The sequence below is a fragment of the Siphateles boraxobius genome, unplaced genomic scaffold, assembly GCF_051911475.1.
Source record: "Siphateles boraxobius isolate OS27281-9 unplaced genomic scaffold, OSU_SipBor_1 8, whole genome shotgun sequence".
In the NCBI taxonomy this organism is placed as follows: Eukaryota; Metazoa; Chordata; class Actinopteri; order Cypriniformes; family Leuciscidae; genus Siphateles; species Siphateles boraxobius.
This window is the reverse complement of record NW_027509208.1, coordinates 14044046-14066408: the sequence shown is the minus strand read 5'-3', so window position 1 is coordinate 14066408 and position 22363 is coordinate 14044046. Positions and strand designations below refer to the sequence as shown.

Genomic DNA, 22363 nt, shown 5'->3' with positions numbered 1-22363 from the left:
CATTATGCTGTAATAACTTAATAAATTTCTGTCCAAATATCACTTCTGTCACAAAATATGGAACCTTGAGACTCAGATCTTTCTGACAATGTGTTTGTCAAGATTAGAAAAGGTTTTGATCATAAATTATGATGGGCAATGAAAAAGTATGGCAATATGTGTATGAATTCCGGTACCATTTTTTTTACCATTAAGTGACATCTCAACCATTTGGTAGAGGCCGATATTTTAAAAATTATGGGATGTGTTGAAAAAAAATACATTGAGTCTGGTTACTAGCGATATAAAGAGATAAGAAATGCTAACAAAAAAAATTTCCATCACTTTTTTCTTGGTGCGGACCTTAAAGGGTTAAATAAACAAAAAAACAATAATTATAAAAGTTAAATTAGAAACAATATAACAGTCAAATAAATGCAGCCTTGGTGAGCATAAGAGACTTCTTTTAAAAACATTATCGACCAAACCTTTGAATGGTAATGTACATATGTACTTTTACATGATAAATAGAGAAACATCCAGAGCCACAATAAAACTGCGTGAAAGCGTACTCTGAATTCCAGTTTTCAAATTTCCCAAGTAACAAATAATCTACATTAATCTGTCTGTTATTCTCGCATTCTGCAATCTTGGTAATTTTTTTGGGGGGAAAAGAACAAAATCAAACACAATGTAGCCTATGTGTACTGTGATAAATGACTTTATCTGTATCCAGGAATGCTAATGAAAAGCACCCTAACATATACAGTACAACAGCATCAATCATTGTTTTATCATTTCTATAACACCTGCCCACCATTTATGGAGCTATATTCTCCAAAACATACCTCTTGCTTCTTTTTTCTAAGATGTTTACAATTCATCCTGCTAAGCTCAGAATTCATGTTCATAAAATCATCTGGGGCCTCATGTATCAACACTGCGTACGCACAAAAACACGGCGTACGTCAGCTTTCACGTTCACGGCCAGATGTACTAACAGTGAAATTAACGCGAGAATGTGCGTTCCTCCACGCCGATCTCATGTCTGGCGTACGTACATTTCTCATAGTTTTTGTCCGTTGGCGACTCATAGAGGCAATAAAGTGAAGTGGCAAACATTACACTACGAATTGTTCTATCGCACCACCAGCTGTCAGATATTGCTTATAATTTGTAATTGATCAATTATTTGACATATTATTGTCACACAAGTCTTATTAAAATATTTTATTAATTATGCAATTAAGTAAGAACATATATAAAGCATGTGCAAATTGATACAACCCGTCTAACAATGGCAGCGTTGGCTTTATTAGAGGACATTTTCAATGGACGAATACGGAGAGAACGAGTTTTTAGGGACCACAATGATTTTCTGGCCCACGATGATGACTGGCTTATCAGCCGTTTCAGATTTCCACGGCCTATACTCTTGGAACTCTGCGCTGAGTTGGGTCCGAATTTGGAAAGAGAGACAGTGAGGAGCCACGCATTGCCCGTTCCTTTACAGGTGCTTACTACACTTGGTTTCCTGGCAACTGGTTCTTTCCAAAGAGAACTGGCAGACCGCTCAGGAATAAGCCAGTCGTGTTTGAGCCGTGCAATGCCAGCTGTATGGGACGGGATCATCCGCTTGTCTACCAGGTATATAACGTTCCCATACGATGCAGGTGACCAGCCAAACATTAAAGCGCAATTTGCTGCGATAGCCGGTTTTCCTAATGTAATCGGAGCGATCGACTGCACACATATTGCTATAAAGGCGCCATCTGAAGAAGAATTTGTATATGTGAATCGGAAACATTTTCATTCAATAAATGTGCAGATTATATGTGATGCACAAATGCGCCTAACAAATATTGTGGCAAGGTGGCCTGGGGCAACCCATGATTCATATATCCTTACAAATAGCATGGTTGGGATGAGACTCCAAGCTGGCAGGGTGCGCGATGGGTGGCTACTTGGTAAGTTATGCATTTAAATGTAGTTCTATCTAAAAGTTTAATTTTTGTGTGTTATTATTCAACTGCCCATCAGGAGACAGTGGTTATCCACTAAAGACGTGGCTGTTAACCCCCCTCACCAACCCACAAACTGACCGAGAGCGCAGATACAATGATGCCCATTCTCGCACTCGGTCAGTTGTGGAGCGGGCGATTGGGCAGCTGAAATGTCGGTGGCGCTGCCTTGACAGGACCGGGGGGATGCTGTTATACCGCCCTGACAAGGTTTGCCACATCATACTGGCCTGTGGAGTGCTGCACAATGTCGCGCACAGGCATGGCATACCCCTTGGTGAGGTGGCAGCACTGCCAGATGACTCTGACCCAGGACCAGTATATGTGCAGCACAATCAACAAGCCATTCAGGCCCGTCAACGTGTAATTGCGACAATATAAATGGTAGGCTACTCAGACACAAAGTTCATTTTTTCACCAATTCCTTTAATGAATGGCTTATTTCTGTGAGTGCGTCAGTGACATTTTTCAGGTGACTGTTAATTTCTCCAATGGCCCTAACAATTTGCTGTTGTGACTCCAGAACAGCATGCGTCAAGACGCGGCCAGATGGACGGGCTTCAGCACTGGGGGGAGCATTAGAGACACCGGAGACGCTGGACTGAATGGGCTCTGGCGGTGCAGACTCTGGTGGTGCGGACTCTGAGTGCGTGCCAGAGGACGTTCCTGCTGTTGTTCCTGCGGTTCCTAAGTCCAAATAAACACAGCCACATGTTAACAGTAATTTGAATCGGTTCCTTATTAATGGGTACACGCATTTGCAATAAAAGCAGTGGATACGAAAAATCTCTGGTGTACTTTTTGCTACATTGCATGCATTTTAAAATTAAAATGGTGGCTGGTAGGCTATATGTATCAAAGTTAAGGAAATACATTTTACATTAGTTACCTTGCTGGCAGTCCTGCAGTATATCCGAGTCTCCCACATCAACGGATACGATTCCAGAGATTAACGTGTCTCCTACAATAGAGGCAACTCTCTGATCAAAGGGTGAAAGTTCATCGGCCCCTGTACCACCGCCTGTTCTGCCCACACTGTGGCGGTGCGCAGCAGTTCTCCGCTTAACTTCCACCTTTATGTCAGACCATTTCTTCTTCAGCTCATTTACGGTGCGACTCTCAGATCCCACCGCGTTGACGGCATCAGACAAACTCTCCCACTCTTTTTTCTTTCTTTTGTTATTCATTCCAGAGGACAAAGTTCCAAATAAAATATTTTTTCTTGTTTCTACCTCTAATAGTAGGACCTCTAATTCATTTTCAGTGAAATTTCGTTTCTTGCTTGCTTTAGCCATGTTCTTGCAGGTTTCTTTTTCCAAATTGGACTAATTACCATATTTAAATGATTTAATTGAGGGAGGAGACTGGGTGGGGCGTTGTGCTCGTGCATGTGCGCTCAATTTTACGTTAATTGGGATGTACAAAGAGAATATGCGTGGGAACCTTCGTACGCAGAGATTCATACATCTGTTTTTTTTTGTGCGTACGCACATTTACAGCTTTGTCCGTACGCGATGTTTTAGTATGAATTCAACGCAAGTCTTTGTACATGAGGCCCCTGGACTCCTGGCAGTGCTGTCTCCTCACACATAAGAAATGGTCTTACATCTCACATTGTCAGCTGCACGGCAGGAAAAAAAACATGTTCCCCACAAACACAATTGATCATTTAAAAGGGCTTAGCCAGGGAGGGCTCAGATTGTCAGATTTGTCCACATGTCAGCCTTTTTTTCCTGATGCACTGTATAGATTTGCAATGATTTCCTTGGTTTTCTGAAAGATTAAGATGGTTGCTGGACTTGTTGATGTATTAATATAACACAAAGCTGTGAGATCCAGTAGATCATATTTTGTTGTCATAAACCTAAACATAAACCTAACTGCGAATTTTGGCCATGCATCATGTTGTTACAGAGTTTTGAGTTGCACTCATAAAAAAATTAAAGATGCATTTCCAGCAACATTTCTAATCAAGAAATGTTGACTGAGCGTGCAATGCATGTAAAAAACACAACTGCAAAGCAAATTTAGTCAATTTGACACTCTCACTGCTGAAATTATAAAATAAATATATATACTGAAAAGTATATATTATGTCATAATCTTCTTGTAAATCCAAGTAAAATGTACACATGCAAAGAACATTCACTACTGATGTATAAAAGCAATACTGTACGAAATATCAGCAGTCTCAGTACAGAGCCTTGAGGCACTCCTTACACTGCAGTGTTTCTGCCCTGTTCTTCTGGATCATGATGCAGAGCTGGAGAACCAGCTGTGGAGCGCTTTCCAGAAATGTCTCCAGTAGACGGAGCATGTTGACATCGGCATACTCATACATCATGGCCCAGTAGAAGCGTCGCTGGTTCTCCTTTTGCCTGCGGCTCTGGATGCCGAGATACATTGTTCTGATGTACCTGCAGAGGAGCAGATGCAGAAACAAAGGAAAGCAGAGATAGTATGAAACTGGAATATACAGAGTTGAAACTATATAGATTATATTTCAGATGTAGAAAATGACAGCAAACAAGGGGGGAAACAGAGAAAGAGAAAACAAGGGAAGGGATCAGTTGACAAGACTGATATCATGTATCCATTATGGATATATGTACATTCTCTGCAATTATGACCTTATGCAATATTTGTATTCTTCAAACCAGTGTTGTGTTGAGGAGGTACTAAAAGTAGTGTAGAAACATCGAGCCATTATGCTTTGCTTTGACTTCTACCATTGGGGTGCAAGTATCAAGCAGTCCAGTAATTCCTCTTTGAAAGCAGTGCATTTCTTCTTTGCTTTGCATGGCATACACACACCAGTACATTTACATTGTCGTTGATGTTGCTTGGAGACGCGGCAGTTGATTCTGCTGTGGCTTCGTAAGAACTTTTTCTCTGGTCTTGTGAATATTACTTAAATATACAAACTAAGTTAGATGCTGTCAATGACAATGACATTGCAACGTCCTTGTGTGTTTAGCAATTATGTATATGTAAAATGCAGGACAAATAGCATTATTTCACATTTATGAGACAAATTTATTATTCCACATAAATACTAATTTTGCTCCCGAACATCTAATATTAAATAACATATTCATTAGGGCTTATTTTTCAGTCTTTCAAAAGACTGTGATATTTGATGTGGTTCAGTTGAGAGTCAGGGGAAATCAGTAGTGTGCAATAATTGGAAGCAGATAATTATTCCAGCAAACATCTTGCCTATCTTTTCTCATCCTGTGTTAAAAGACACCACTATACCAGTGAGGACAGTGGCTGACGGGCGCCTGTCTAGGCAGGGTTGGAGACAGGGTGTTCTGTGTCAGCGACTGCCAGAGATTGATTATCTGTGATATTGAGCTTAGATGATCTTCTAGAGCTCAACACCATGTAGCCACACAATATTTAAACATTGGGAGAGCATTCTTGGGTCTCATTTCTTAACTGAAGCTCAATTATGATGTGTTTAATGAGAGAAGCTGAGATACATAAAGAACATAAAAATGGTGCTGAGAGGAGCAGATTACATACAGCCATAATAACAGGACTGATGTTATGAGGTCAACAGGAGGTAAATGGGACTCACAGGTCCAGTATCTGAGAAAATGAAACCGCCTCCAAAAAGAGTGTAATGATACGACTACACCACTAGAGGGTACACATTACTGTTATGTAAATCAGGCTTTGCCCAACATAATCAGTAAAAGGGCAATTCTTAGACTATGGGCACTTTCATGTCATTTGATCATATTTTATAAAAAAAAAAACATTTTATTTTGAAAAATTCACACTTTCATAGTTAACTTTACAATGAAAGTACTTTAGGAACTTTTTACCGGTAGTCTACGATGATTTTTTCACCTTTTTAAACATCATTATAGATGCAAATATTGCTATTTTGGGCTTGTCCCACACACAGACTTCTGATCTTCAATAATGAAAAAGAAGTGTAAAAAAATGATTTATGATCTATATTTATGATCTTAAATGATCTATTTTTTTTTATATATGACTGTATACCGTACAGTATCAGTAAAATAAAACATAATTGTGGTATTTAAGGTCAGACAGCTATTAATGTGATTTTATATACAAAATATAGTTGTCCCACAGTATTGCTGTCATTTCCACCACAACGCTGTAATGTCCCTTTTAAAAGGCTTTTTTGAAAGATTGTTTGGGTAGTTTCTATGGAGATGAACAATGACATCACAGCACATGTCTGACATGGAGGAGATTTTTAATTTATTCACCAACTTGGAGAAGAAAACTCAAGGTAAATATTGCTTGAAATGAAAATATTTTTATTGTATGCTTGTAAATAAATAGATTTTTTAACTTACATAGATGCATTTTGCATGCATGCAATGCTAGCTACCAATTCATAGCTAATCTGTAATACTAGCTTGGACTTTTTTACAAAACACTGCAGGATTATCATTTCCACCACCGTCATTTCCAACACATTCCTTCTTAGGTGGAAATGACATTTATGCTTACAAGGTGCAATTCATCGAATGTGTGGCTACATATGTATATTTTATTTATTGAAATATACAATGCTAATGTATTTATTCAAATATATATTTGTTGAAATGCCTTTTCATCTATTTTTAAGATGCCGCGGAAGTCAACTGCAGAAAGGTCTCAGTCCTATACCAAAACAGAACCAAACAAATTAACGACTAATGAGATTAATGATTTGTTAAATGGAATTGTCTGTTTCAGAAAGTTTCAAATAAATGTCTTCTGTTTTTCCACATGGACGTCCATTCATTGTCATTTCCACAACACCCAGTCATTTCCACCCCCTCATAACTTTTTAAAAAATATTTACAAAATTCTAATCACTCATTAAAAATGTCTGCATAGTTTATGGGATAATGGTCCACTTAACGTAATAACACAAGTAGTTATTTTTCTTACATGTATCTAACCAATCCAATATTATATTTCAGGTTGTGGTGGATGTAAGATTTGTGTTTGGGCCTCATAACAATTAATTTACTTAATCCACAAATATATGGCAATTGCAATATATGTATAAACTGATAATACTATGTGTCGAAGTGGTCTTACACTGTTAAGAAATTATCTATATCATAATATTTTAAAATAATAAAATATTTACATGTGATGGAAATGACATTTGTTCAGTGCGGATCGGAAAATATGTCAAAAAACACCAATTTGTCTTATAATGTAAGTGCGTTCTCTTATGGATCATTAAACTAGACTAGTTATACTTAACTGTTAGACTGTGACCATTTTGATTTGAACACTTTTCCCCCCTCAAGTTCACAAGGCCAAAAGTGCCCGTAGTTGAAGAACCACCCAAAAACAGCATGATTCTGTTACTTTAAGGTGCTTGAAGCAATTTTTTTTTCTAAATTCTACACATAAAATGTCCTTATTACCTGAAAGATACCATTCAAAATAGCTTCCTTGAGAAATCACACCAGCGTCTGTGATGGTATAGTCTATGTAAACAGCTACTAATAAATAAATAATTTATGTATTCATGTGTGTGCATTTTTGTATTAAATCATATAAATTCATTCAAAATGAGCAACTATATAATAGCTAAATTTTCTTATGAGATGGGGAAATAAAGAAACAATAACAGCAAAATAAATGTCACAATTACAAGTAAATTCGCAGCTGCAAGAAATGAAGACAATTATCTATTTATTTACAAAATTCACCATCTAATCGAGCCATCATATCTCATTATAAGCCAGTGGCGCACAATGGTGTTCTGAAATATGGAGGCAAAGTCATCACAGTTTTTTTTTTTTTTTTTTTGCTTTTTGCTTAGGCAGAACAATGTACCAGTTACACTTAATCTTGAAGCATTTTTACAATTACAATGTAATCATTGATCTATTTATTAAAACAAAGTATAGTTATCATCAAGTTTTCTCATAATTTTTACATTTATTCCAAAACTAAAAATATATTTTATTTGTTAACTAATGTTCAGCTAATGTACTAATGTACTCTTTTTAATAGTCACTGGTATCGCTGTTGGACAGTGTCACTTTAGAAAAATAGTGATTTATGCACTCATTTTGTAATAGTGTATAATATTTTGATATATCTGCATTATTTTATTTTTGTACCATGGATTAATTTCTCATATAGTTTTTTGAGGAGGCTCTGCCTCACTTGCCACCTCGGAGGAAACGCCCCTGTTGTAAGCATTTAGGAATCAGCCATGGGTCTAAATGGCATAGATTCTTGTACACTTCACATCTTTGTTACACAGAAAACAGTGTAATACACAGTACATCAAAGGAACTGGTGGGAAACACACACATATTTATACACAAACTTCAAAGTTAGTCACAGATGCCACCCCACCTTATTGGCTCCAGTCCACAACAATATTGACGAGGGTAATCTCCTGCTATCTCAGCTCTATGTTTCTTTCATGTTTGCGTTTGCCATTCTGTTCATACAATATGTTCTTCGTGGTTTACTCATCCACACCGTCTGTAAGTGCACCCCGCTCCCTCTTCTCCACTTCTCTCTGGACCACTAAGCTGTGAATGCCCTGTTCATTACACTGAAATGATATCTATGAAATCTCATTTTTACTGCATGTAGGTATGGATTCTGAATGTAAAAACTTAGCAGCAGGTCATATTTCAGCATGAAAGGGGCAGCTGCTGCTTGAAGTTGCTGTGACCTCACTTCTCTGGCTGCCATAACCGTGCCATCTGCTCTGAGCTACTTTTACACTGACAGCGGCTCAACCACTCTGTTTACACACCTAGTGAACACCGCTACATCTGCTCTCGCATTTAATGTACACATTAAGTACAGAACCTCACTACAGCTGCTATACAGTCGTTTCGTTTCGTTTTATTTATTTATAAAGCACTTTTACACAACTGACCATTGAACAAAGTGCTGTACAATATCCAAAACACCTAAAGACAACCATAAAAAACAACAATAAAACCACAGTTAAATTACAGCAAAATAAACCCCTCCGATTTAATAGCCTACACCAACAACTACTATACCCCATTAAATGGTAATGCGAGGAGGTATTCCTTAAGCCTGTTTTGGAGCTAAGAGTTTTGGAGCTATCGCTACAAAAGCTCGATCTCCACTTCTCTGTTTTGTTCTAGGAGACGTTAAAACCAGCTGGTCAGTTGACCTTAAAGACCGTTTTGGTTCATATTTCTCAATCAAATTTACCTAATACAAACACACACAATAACTCCACAGATGATGTCTGTTCCCGAAAACCTAAACTGGTTTGAAACTCTATTTCCAATGCTGTGTTTACACTTCTGACAAAAATACTGTAGTTATTATGCCATGGTTCATCGATGGTTTCAGGTAGTATTTGATTGATTGGAAGTCAATGTGAATTGCTGTTTGCAACACATTTTGGACTTTGGACTCTGTCTCTCTTGTCACTTTTTTATAATTAAACTTATCACTCGCTTCTGAATCCGACACAAATTTTCCAGTTCAACCCTGACAGAACGACCTGACCCTTCATAATGGATTCAGCAAGAGAGGAAAGTCTGCAGGAATTTCTGTCACGCAGCAATTCACGCATGGATCGTCAAGAAGAGCAGATGGCAGCCACAGGTCACGCAGTACAGGTCTTGGTGGCGCAGGTGTCCGAGCTCACCAACCAACTTCGCCATCTGACAGTTCCAACTGCGCCAGCCCCACCGCCAGTTCCCCCGGCTGCTACTAACACCGACTGTCAGCATGAGCTGCGCCTGAGGTCTACATGGGTGAGCCCAATTACTGCAGAGCATTTTTAACGAAATGAGCTCTGTTTTGTTCTCTCCAGCCACAGACATTTGCCACCGAACAGTCTATAGTGGCTTTCGTCATAATGTTGTTTTCTGGGCGCGCGGCTCAATGGGAAACGACGGCCCACGTGCTCTCCGATCTCCGTCAGAACAACAGACCCCAGAAAACAGATTATTCGATCGAGTTCCGGACATGGCGGAGTGCAAATGGAACAAGGAGGCGCAGTGAGACATGTTCCTGCATGGGCTGGCTGACCGCATTTAGAAGGAGATTTTTGCATTGGAGCTTCCCACTAGTCTGGATGGACTAATTGATTTGGCGTTGCGTGTGGACGCGCGTCTTCACCGTCAAGATCAACGGTCACGTCAGTTTCTGGGTCCTCAATCCTCCGAGTATTCTACGACCAGTGTCAGGAATGCGGTCAGCCCTTCATTCGATAAAGAGCCCATGCAGGTAGCTAGAGCTCGGCTTTCCCGGGAGGAGAGAGAACGGCGGAGAGTGAGAGGTCTGTGTTTATACTGAGGTGGAGCTGGACATTTCTTGGCGGAGTGCCTAGTAAAAGACCAAGCTCGGCAATTGCATTGAGGTTACTGTCGGGCGGATTAACCATGGGAAAAAACCTCGTTGAGTACTCTCCTCCCGGTAAGACTGCAATAGGCAACCGGAGATCATCGCTGCCAAGCTCTGCTGAATTCTGGGGCAGAAGGTAACTTTATGGACTTCACCTTGGCACAACACCTTCAGATTTCCATATCTCCACTTACTCGCCCGATCTCAGTCAGTGCACTTAACGGACAAGAACTCCCGGCTATCACTTACACCATCGGTCTGATCACTCTCATTACGTCTGGAAATCACACAGAGGAATTATCGTTTCTAGTTACTGACTCTCCATCAGCATCCATAGTCCTAGACCACCCCTGGTTGCTTCAGCACAACCCCAGGGTTGACTGGGGCCACGGTTCCATTTCGGCCTGGAGTGATCAGTGTTATGCTTCATGTCTGGTGTCTGCCTGTTCATCTGTGTCTTGTTCTTTGTTGCAGAATGAGCATGTGAATCTGTCTAATGTGCCTGAGGAATATCTCGACCAGAAGGAAGTGTTCAGTTAGTCCAGGGCAGCTTCTCTTCCTCCGCATCGTCCCTATGACTCTGCAATAGATCTACTACCAGGTATGTCTCCGCATAAAGGCAAGTTATACTCTCTTTCTGCTCCAGAGAGGGAGGCCATGGAGAAATACATTTCTGATTCTCTGGCAGCCGGGTTCATCCGCCCTTCCTCTTCTCCAGCGGGGGCAGGGTTCTTTTTTGTGGGGAAAAGGATGGTTCCCTGCGACCGTGCATTGACTACCGCGAGCTAAATAACATCACGGTAAAGAATACCTATCCTTTGCCATTGATGTCTTCAGCCTTCGAGCGGTTTTAGGGTGCATCAGTCTTCACAAAACTGGACTTACGCAATGCATATCATTTGGTTCGCATAAGGGAGGGGGATGTGTGGAAAACTGCCTTTAATACCCCCAGGGGGCATTTTGAATATTCGGTCAAGCCTTTTGGTCTGTCTAAGTCCCCTGCGGTTTTCCAGGCACTCATCAATGACGTGTTGAGAGATATGGTAGATCAGTTCATATACGTTTACCTGGATGACATATTGATATTTTCCTCTTCTCTCCAGGAACATGTTCAGCCCGTCAGACGAGTGCTCCAGAGGCTGCTAGAGAATGGGCATTTTGTCAAGGCGGAGAAATACGCTTTTCATGCACAGTCTGTTCCATTTCTGGGTTATATCATATCCTCCGAGGGAGGGCGCATGGATCCCGACAAGGTTAAAGATGAGCTGAACTGAAATTTAAAAAAATGTGATATAACAGATGTATTTTATTTATTCTCATTGGTACAATTATTAAAATGGCAGAATTTGTTAAAAGGGATAAAATGGTACGTTGAAAATGTTGTTGTTGTTACACGGGCGCCGCCATGTTGGATTTCAACATTCGACTACGTCACTGGCATGGGAGGCTACTCCGTTGCCAACCAACACCAGCAGAGCTAGCTTCTCTCTACCCCCTGGCCTTGTCAACAAAATTATTCTAGTGGTGATTTCTAGTGTTTAATCCTGGGTACGAGAGACAGATGTGTTGAAAACGTCAATGAGTATATGAAGCATCTGACATCAAATGTTTTATTTAGCTACAAGTCTAACACAAACTAGAATCCTTGATATTCGGCTGAGGGCAAAAGATGTAACGTTAGTTCACTGCACAGAATGGGAACGGAATCTTATTCATCCTTCCCAAATGCCCCCTCGCCCAAAGAGTGAACTTCCGGTACGCTGTTAACTTTAACAGTCTGAGAAAAGGATATAAGTTAGCTTAGCCTAGCCCAGTCGCCAATTCGTAAAATACACTGTTACATACCAGCTACTTATGCGGCGCTCCAGCGTCTCAGCTCGGACATCCCTTAGAGATAGCATAGCCTCCTCCAACACGTCTCTCTCACCGCACAGCATCCGAAATGAACAGTGCATGGTGATGCATTTTCGCCGATCAATAAATGTTCCAGGATGACCTCTCTGCAACAGATCAACTCCGGTGCAGTGTCCATGCTCCAGCAGCGCCCGCACCCGCACCCCCACCCGTAACCAGTCACTTCCCCCAAACGATCCCGTACTGTATGTGGAGCCTGAAACTGGTCGTCCTCCACGTGGTGGTAGTCAGATACTACTGGCCTGTCCCTCACATGCTCAAATGCGTAACCCGTGCCATTAAAATTAATCATTTTCATGTGTGTATATAGGACCTGCAGCTGTTGCCTATACACCTTTGCGGGTCCTACCATGCCAGTGACGTCATCGAAATTGCCAGCGTAACAAACACAATTTTTGTGCTGCTTAAAAAAAGCTATGTTGATATTTTTAGTTAAAATTTAAAAATGTAATTATGACATTGGTAACAGAGAGTTGTTGGCATTTAAGTTAGCGTTGGAGGATTGGGGTCATTGGCTAGAAGGTTCGGGGGTACCTTTTATCGTCTGGACCGATCATAAGAACCTTGAATATATCAGATCTGCTAAATGACTCAACTCCAGGCAGGCTTGCTGGGGACTTTTTTCTGTCGTTTCGAATTTTCCTTGTCTTATCGCCCGGGTCTTAAGAACATCAAACCCGATGCTTTATCCCATATTTTTGATCGTTCTGAACGCACCTCCACTCTTTTTGGTATTTTACCATAGACTCATTGTCTCCACACTCGCATGGGAGATCGAGTCGAAGGTCCGTTCGGCCTTAGGAGGGGTAATGCCTCCACCGAGTGTCCACCGATTTGTTTATTTGTGCTGGAGAATCACGGTTCGACGTTATTCGGAGGGGTCATTGCTCTAACGAGGCGTGTCATCCAGTTTAATCGTACCAGTTTTTTGGTCAACGATTCTGGTGGCCTTCCATGGCTCATGACATCCAGAGTTTTGTTTTGGCATCTTCTGTCTGTGCTCGTGGTAAGACTTCCAATCGCCATCCTTATGGGTTACTTCAACCGCTGTCTGTCCTTTTGAGACCCTGGTCCCACATCGCACTCTATTTTGTCCCGCCATCCCAGGGCAATGTGGTCATTTTGACCGTAGTGGACCGGTTCTCGAAGGCGGCTCATTTCATCCCCTTGTCCAAATTACCTTCTGCCAATGAGACAGCTGCCGTGGAGCACTTGTTTCGTTTACATGGCCTCCCGATGGACATGGTCTCTGACAGGGGTCCCCAATTTAAGTTTTGTCATTTATTGGGGGCGAGTGTCAGTCGGCCTTCTTGGTTTCATCCCCAAAGCAATGGCCAGACCGAGCGGGCCAACAAGGACTTAGAGAGAGTGTTGCGATATTTGGTTTCTCAGAATCCTTCCTCCTGGAGTCAGCAACTCTCATGGGTTGAATATGCACATAACTCATTGCCAATGTCATCTACAGGCCTATCCCCGTTTGAGTGTAGCTTAGGGTACCAGCCACATATTTTTCCTAGTCTGGAACCCGAAGTCGCGGTCCTCTATGCTCACGCTTTCGTCCAGAGGTGCCGCCACACTTGGAGAAGAGCCCGCGAGACTCTCCTTCAAGTGGGGGTGCGCACGAAGGCACAGGCCGATCGCCACCGGTCGAAGCCTCCCGTCTACGTCGTGGGTCAAAAAGTGTGGCTTTCGTCCAAGAACATTCCTCTCCGCTCCATCTGTGATAAGTAAGCTCCCAAATTCATCGGCCCGTTCACTGTCACCAAGATCCTTAGTCCGGTGGCAGTCCGCCTTAAACTGCCTCCTGCGTAAAGGATGATTCATCCCGCCTTTCATGTTTCCAAATTAAAGCCAGTTTTTTGTTCTAATATTAACCCGCCTGCCCCAGTTCCCCACCCCGCCGCATCTTGTTGATGGGGAACCAGTTTATTCGGTTAAACGCATTCTGGACTCGAGATGGAGGGGACGTGGATTTCAGTACTTGGTGGACTGAAAAGGTTACGGTCCAGAGGAGAGAAGTTGGGTCTGGATTACTCCCTTATTGATGATTACAATCTACGATCCAGGAGGCGCTCCTAGGGGGAGGGTTATTGTCACGGTTCATGGATGCAGTGACTCATTCTATTTCCTGTGTGTGCACGTGTACGTACTTGTGGGTGTGTCTGCTATTACTGATCACTCATCAGCACCAGCTGCGACTCATCAGTGCAGCCATTTAATATTATGATTTTCGTTCTGTGTTGTCAGGTCGTTGGGGTTTTCGTTGTCAGTTAGTCTAAAGTTAGTTAGGATTGCTAATTGGCTATTAGTGAACGTTATAAACTAGCCACAATAGCTAATTGTAAACATTTGGCAAATTGTAAACATTACAAAGTAGGCTAAGCTATTAATGAACAATATAAATGATCCATTATAGCTATTTGGCTATTGGTGAACATTTTAAAATAGCTAATTGGGCAATTGTAAACATTACAAAATAGCCTGAATACTAGCCGATCTATTAAAGAAGATTATAAACTAGCCAGAATAGCTATTTGGCATTGGTAAACATTACAAAGTAGCCTAAATAGCTGTTGGTGAACATTCTAAACTATAGCCACAATAGATATTTGGCTGTTGGTAAACATTATGAACTTGCCCATTTGTGATGTCTATGGAAAAGGAAGGTTCTTTCAGAGAAAAAAAATGTGTCATTACATTCTGATGAAAGATTGTGAAACAGATTGTGACAAAACACTTTTCTTTACAAACCCCCCCCCCCCCCCGGCATTTTCGATGTACAAAGTCGTACTGTGAACATTTAATCAAAAATGAAATTTATTCGGATGAAAAACAATTTAGATTCAACATTCTGTCGAGACTGTCCACCAAGCTTTCCCCAATTGCCTAATTGTTTTATGAGGACTGCATACTGTATCTAATGTTTCTTGCACATTTGCAGGTCTTTCAGAAAAGGACAGCTTGTCTCAATGACTTTTGGGAATCACATGCTTTTTTGAAGTAAGTGTGCCTTTAGAATCATTCACCAGGATGTGTTTTGGATGAGCGTAATCTCTTTCTGCCGCTCAAAGCTCTTATGAAGCTAATTACAACTATAATAATCTTTGCATTCGTTGCAAAGCTTAATGGCTTTATCAAGAGCCGGTAATTATGTAAAAGTAGGAGGAACATTTGGTGGCAAACATCACTAACAACAGCAACAAAAATACATTATTGTGTACACCGACAAAGCACATCATGTTTCTTTGTGAGAGTTAATTCTCTACAACAGCCTGGACTATAAAACATCTCTGCATACAATGTTACAGAAGCAAGTTATTCACTCTATTTTATTTAATGTTGTCTGAGGATTCTATGTCTCTAAAGCCCCTTTAAGCTATATATCCAAACATCAGTGTTTGTGTAACAAACTGACATTATGAAGACCCAAGTACATTGTTATTGTGGGAAAGTAGCAAACAAAAGCCATAATAAAGCAGGACTTGACCAGATGGGCTTGAGAAAGGGCTCTAAACATAAACCAGACATGTACAAGCCTCTCAAAACCCAGTCAGAAAGAACCAAAAGGACATTTAATACACAAAGACACAGGTAACATGAGGGCTATATGAGTATACGTTGGGGTCAAAAATACTGTATTAAGACAAAATGAATAGTAACCAATGACTAAACAAGACTAATAAACAACAATCAATGACTACACATGACTAACCAACAACAACCTAGGACTACACAAAACTAATCAATGACTAATCTATGACTAAACAAAACTGACCAACAACAACTGATGAGCAAACAAAGCAACTAACACCACACAATGAGTAAACAAAACTAACCAAAAACAACCAGTAAGTAAACAAGACTAATAAAAAGCAACCAATGATTATACAAGACTAACCAACAACAATTTATGACTAAACAAGACTGACCAACAACAACCAAAGATACAAGAATAATCAACAATAATACATTACTAAAAAAAAAAGCCTGACCAACACCAACAAAACCCAATGCGTAAATATAACTAACCAACAACAACCAAATAGTAAATAAGACTAACCAACAACAATCTGACTAAACAAGACTGACCACGAACAACCGATGAGTAAATAAAACAACAACAAAACCAACGAGTAAATAATACTAACCAACAACAATCTGACACGACTGACCAAGAACAACCAATGACTATACAAGACTAAATACACTCAACAACCATCCATTACTAAAAAGACTGACCAACAACTACCAAGAGTAAATAAAACTAAACAACAACAATCTGACTAAACAAAACTGACCAAGAACAACCAATGAATAAACAAGACTAATCAACAACAATCCATTACTAAAACAGCCTGACAACCAAAAACATCAACCAATGAGTAAATAAAACTAAACAACAACAACAACAACCAACAAGTAATAAGACTAATCAACAATAATCTGACCAAACAAGACAAACCAACAACATCCAAAGTCTACAAGACTAATCAACAATCTATGACTTAAAAGACTGACCAACAACAACCATAGAGAAATCAAGACTAACCATAATCCATTACTTAAAAAAGACTGACCAGCAACAACCAATGAGTAAACAAGTCTAACCAACAACAACCAGTTATTTGTGTCTAAAGATAAGGATCCAATGAACAGGACAATGAACTTACAAGGCACAGTGAAATAGCAAAATAAAACACACAACCCTACAAATAACTACCGTAAAAAATACATTTAATATAATATAACTACATGTTAAGAAATGAAACTGTCACTCTAAATGCATCATGCATGGAGCCCATTTACTACTTCACTGCATGAATCAGATTTCTGAGGACAAGTGCAAAACAGCATATGCATATGAAAAATGCAATGTGAACTGGAGTTTCATCAGTTTCACCTGTCACAATGCCAACAGAATGAACGAGGTAACTTGCCGGGTTTTTCCTCAACAAGGAGAGGATCTCAAACCGTGCAGCAAGTGTTTCAGCTCCATTTCACCGCTCAATCATATAGTCATCTGACTGAAGGTGACACAAAATGTTCCAGGGAAGGAGCCTGTCCGCAGGAAAGAAGAATCACAAATGAGATCTCAATTGTTTCTGCAGTTTATAGATAACATTAAGAGCAAAAAAATTCTGTAAAAATACAGCCAATTTCCAACAGTAAAATACTGTTATTTCAAAATCCTGTAAATTTACACTCTATGTTCTATAAATTAATTACTTGCAGTGAATTCACAGCTTTTATGCGTAAACCCGTTTGTTCCTGGAAAAAACAGTCATGGACTGTAAAAAATAGCACGTGGGGGCGGGGCATCTTCAACGCAGTCTATTTTCGAACAGAAAGCAGTCAAAGAACAAAATTGTTTCGCAACACTCCTCTAGGCCCTTAAAGAAGGACACTGTTCAAGGTAAGTTTATTTCTTTGTTGTTATTCTATTGTTACTCCCAACCTTGTAAAATCGCCTTTTTCACGAGGTATTTTGACTGTGCTAAGTTACTGAGCGCGAATCGCGTTTTGCAGACAGAGCTCTCAACGGTTGAGCCATTTCTCATAATTGATGCTCTCCGAGCTCCGATTACTCCGAAATCTTTGCTTGGCTAAAGTCAAGTTACCATTTAAAATTCCGTTTGGCTTTCTTTTTCTTTTTTGTGCACAAGTTCCTCTGGTTCCTCTCATTGAATTTTAAAATGTATTTTCTGTGTTTTTTCCCTTAAATACTGTTAATGTATTGTTAAAACCTGTTACCTGTTTTAAATAAATGGCAAACAATGTACTGTACCATAATCTATTTTTTCTTTATTTTTCCATTGAGTAAAAAGTCTGTTTGGTATGTCTGTGTACATTATGCTACATATAGAGATGTTAATAGATATCAGACAATAGAGTAAATAGAAAACAGTATTTATATTCTAACTTTTTTTGTACTGTAGATTTATAGCTGGAACCATTCCTGCCAGTACTTTGTGAAATTACAGCACAGTGGTAAAATTAAAAACTGTAGAATTATGGTAAAGGGCTGGAACCACAGCTGCCAGTACTTTACTGTGAAATTACAGCATTGTTGAAACCGTAGAATTATAGTAAATGGCTGGAACCACAGTTGCAGTACTTTACTGTGAAATTACAGCACTGATGAAACTGTAAATTTGCGGTAAAGGGCTGGAATCACAGCTGCCAGTATTTTATTGTAAATATATACGGGTGAATTTTTTATAGTGGAGACTTTTCTCCTGATTCTCCTGATGAAAAGACCTACTAATTTCACGTGTCCGCTTTAAAGTCAATGTCTCAAATCATGCTCAGATTTGTCTAGAAAACATGTTGGTTTAAAAAAAAAATAATAACTGAAAAAATAGCAAAATAATATATTTCACATTTTCCTTACACCTTGAATACATATGAATGTACACATCTTAATTATTTAAAGGTTTTTGAAGTTTATAAATACCATGAATAATTAATATATAAATATGTGGCGTAAAGGTTTATTTGACATTGTAGGTATGAATAGCATTTTTAATGTATTTAAATGTATTGTCACATCAGTGATCCACAAAGGTCAGCAATCACATCAGATTTCAATTAAAAATAGGAATTTGCTAAAGGCAAAGTCAACACATAAAAGAAACACAAGTCCATTAAGTCCTAAGCTATAAAAGAGCAACCTCTGAGCTATAAAACTTCCCTCTGGGGGTTAATAAATGTGAAATGGTGTGTCAAAGCTGGGAAGGTCAGCTCCGATTTTCCATCAGAGGCTTGTCTGATTCAGGTGGGGCTCAAAGCATTTGTCCTTAACATATATAATTCATCTCGTCTTATTGTAGCCCACTCATGTAAAACAGGGCTGTTCTTCTCAAGCATGAACATGGCTATACCGCAACTCAGGAATAAACGTAAATGTAGACAGTTTCAGCCAGAATGTGCATAAGATCCATTATTCAGACCTTTGACTTCTGAGCTTTGACAGGTGTCGGTTGCTCCACACAGGGCAGGAGAAGAGAGGGAGAGGAGGAGAGAGAGAAAAGACAAGTGAAGGGGCAGGGTGAGAGGAGATGTGAATTGGGTGAGGGGAGGGAGGCTATGGATCAATGGCTCAGGCTTTTCAGGAGCTGCATCATAACCAGAGCTAACATCTGGCATTCACTGACATTTTTTGTTATTCTGGTAAATGTCAGGGGGTGCTAACAAACAAACCCACCAGTATGCTCTTTGCCCCCCACACTCACGTGCTCCTCAAATGTTGGAGCAGTGTGATCCAGAACCATTCCACTTGTGTGCTGTTGGACTGCGCTCCATATCCTGATTCCTGACTCCAATGGGCGGAGCAAAGAGTTCAGTGGCAGCTATGTAAGAAACAACGTGTAACCCTGTATTAAAATGCTGCAAATGACCCCATGGAAATCAAATTAGCTTTGAGCTGATTATATGCTAGTGTAGTGTACTGAAGTTCAAAGTTAATACAAAATTAAGATTGCAGTATTTTTTAGGGTAAAAAATAACAAAATTGTACTATTGAGTGCACTCTAACATTACAATACATAATGTTTTGTCAGATTGGTGGCGAAATCATATGAATGCGTTCAATCTAATTTGTACATTTTGCCCATTAGGAACTGCAACCTAAAGGCCTGTGCCCGGTTGCATAAAGCACCTAAAGCAGTTTTGTAATCGTTAGGTCTTAACAATGTACAGCAATAAAGCGAACTCTTCACCACGGTGCGGTGCATACAATCTTAAAAGCGTAGTCTTGCTTAATCTTACCTGTTTTGTTGGCTTCTTTCTTATAAGCGCTCAACTCTTTTTTTGCGACCATGGAGATTGTTTTCATATTTGCTTTATGCAACCGGCCACTGTTCACACCGGGACGAATTTCGCGCGCGATATTCGCCGACGTTTAACGCCTCGTGATTAAACAAAGGGCGCCAATGTGAGTGTGCACACCAACACGAAAAACGCCACGCGTAAAAGCGTAATTTTTTTAAAAAACTCCTCGGGTTCGTTTTTTTGGTTTGACGCGCCGCGATAAAAACTATCCGACCAATGAGATTGGAGCTTTTGCTCACATGTCTAGAGCTTCTGAAGTTACAGTAAAACACAACTTGGGGGCGCTCAAACACAAAACGGTCTTGCCGAGCACACATACACAACGGCGAAGAAGATATACGCCAAGTAGCGTCTACACCATAGACATAATACATTTATTATGTCTATGGTCTACACACTGCCGGGAAAAAGACGAGGATGTCGTGTTGGTGTCGGAACATAAGGAACTGTATGACAAACGTGACAGCGACTACAAAAATATTGATAAAAGAGAACTGTTATGGAGTGGTATTGCAGAGCACATGGGCCTTGATGGTGAGTTTCATTTCAGTTAATTGTTTTTCATGTACATAGGCTTTCATGTACATAAGCGCCATCTAATGTCAGGGAATGAATTTGCATGTCCACTCGGCTCATCATAAGCGAAAATCGCTTGGGTGTGAACACAAAAAATTCGTTGAAAAACGTGTGTACGGCCCTTAACACATATAAAGCCATGACAAAAATAATAAGAGTAGTATGTTATTATGTCCTTCTGAATTCAGCTATAGTTCAAGTCAAACTGTAAGAACAACAGTCTTCAAACTTATTTTCACAGAAAGCATCCAAAATGATAATATTAAAAAACTATTTCTATAATAATTATTCAAAATACAGTCTCGTGCTGGAGAGAAATATACATGATTTTTCTCAATTCACTGCCATTGCCAGATGTGACAACAACAACAAAAATTCACCCTGAATATACTCCCAAATTTTATGAATTCATCTTTTAGCAGATACACATTTAAAATGTATCAGGGATGTGATTTTTCCGGATTAACCCGGAATTCCGGATTTTCCGACCTGAAAATGTGACCTACGTGAATCATGCAGATCTGTGTAAAAAAAAAAAAGAGGGAGGGTGTCGGCTGTCGGAGTGAAAAGGAGAGGATATGAGGACATAACAGGGTGACGTGCGTACAGATTTTTCCTTCCTTTCCAAGTATCAACGAGGACGTAACGTTATTTGCGTTCAGCTTGTTCACCTGCTCAATTCCGTACCTCAGTGGCTCTCGCGCTACAGTGGTATCGTTGTCAGTTGACAAGAACATCGGCGTTAGGCCACCAGTAGGGCTGGGCGAAATATCGATATAGTTCAAATTTGCGCTGTGATCCTTGTTCCAAGCAAGCTGCTGACTTCTTTTGTAGAAATATGTACAGTATATCGTGCATTCTATCAGTTGCAGTTCTGGCGCCTCCGTCTCAACAGCATTAGTGTACAACGCGACAAATACTCATCAAATGTTAACGTAGAGGAACGGGACACATCAGTTCAGTGCGTTCACAAAAGTTAATTATTTGCATGTGCTTTAAAGCCTTGCCGGTTAAACATGACATTCACTGCTGATGCGCTGTTCTAACATGTGCTTTACTGAGCGCGAACACCCGACGCGCACATGCACTAAAAGCCTGTCTAACAGCGCCTGGTTACTGGACTAAGTTATCTTTCGAGTCTTATTTCGCTAATACTCTCAAATACACACAAGGTTTACATAAGGAAAGTTGGTTATGTCTAAACTGAAAGCAAACCGAGACAACTGAGAGAAATCTGTTTGTCAAATGCGCGTGTATATTAGACGCGTCGCGTACAGGTCTTAAAGAGACCGTAGCCCCAATAATAAACATGCAGCCGCTTGTCCTTAAAGGGATACTTGACCCAAAAATAAAAATTCTGTCATTATTTATTCACTGTAATGTTGTTCCAAACCTGTATTAATTTATTTCTTGTGCTGAACACAAAAGAAGATATTTTGAAGAATGTGGTTAACCAGACAGTTGCTGGTCCCCATTGACTTCCATAGGGAAAAATATACAATGGAAATCACTGGGGTACATCTACTGTTTAGTTACCCACATTCCTCCAAATAACTTCAACAGAAGAAAGAAACTTATTCAGGTTTAAAACTACTTGAGAGAGTAAATGATGACAATTAAAATTTTTGGGAGAACTATCTATTTAATGTTAATAAAACAACAAAAAACAGAGGAAATCACTCACTGCTCTT

At 40.0% G+C, this 22363-nt stretch overlaps 1 protein-coding gene across 1 annotated transcript in view; it reads right to left on the bottom strand.

Moving 5' to 3' along the window:
- Positions 1-22363, bottom strand: part of xkr6b (XK, Kell blood group complex subunit-related family, member 6b) — an 83940-nt gene that overhangs the window by 5639 nt on the left and 55938 nt on the right. The window contains exon 2 of the mRNA XM_077219601.1: positions 4221-4417. Within this exon, the coding sequence (XP_077075716.1) occupies positions 4221-4417 (197 nt within the window). The remainder of the gene's footprint in view (positions 1-4220; positions 4418-22363) is intronic.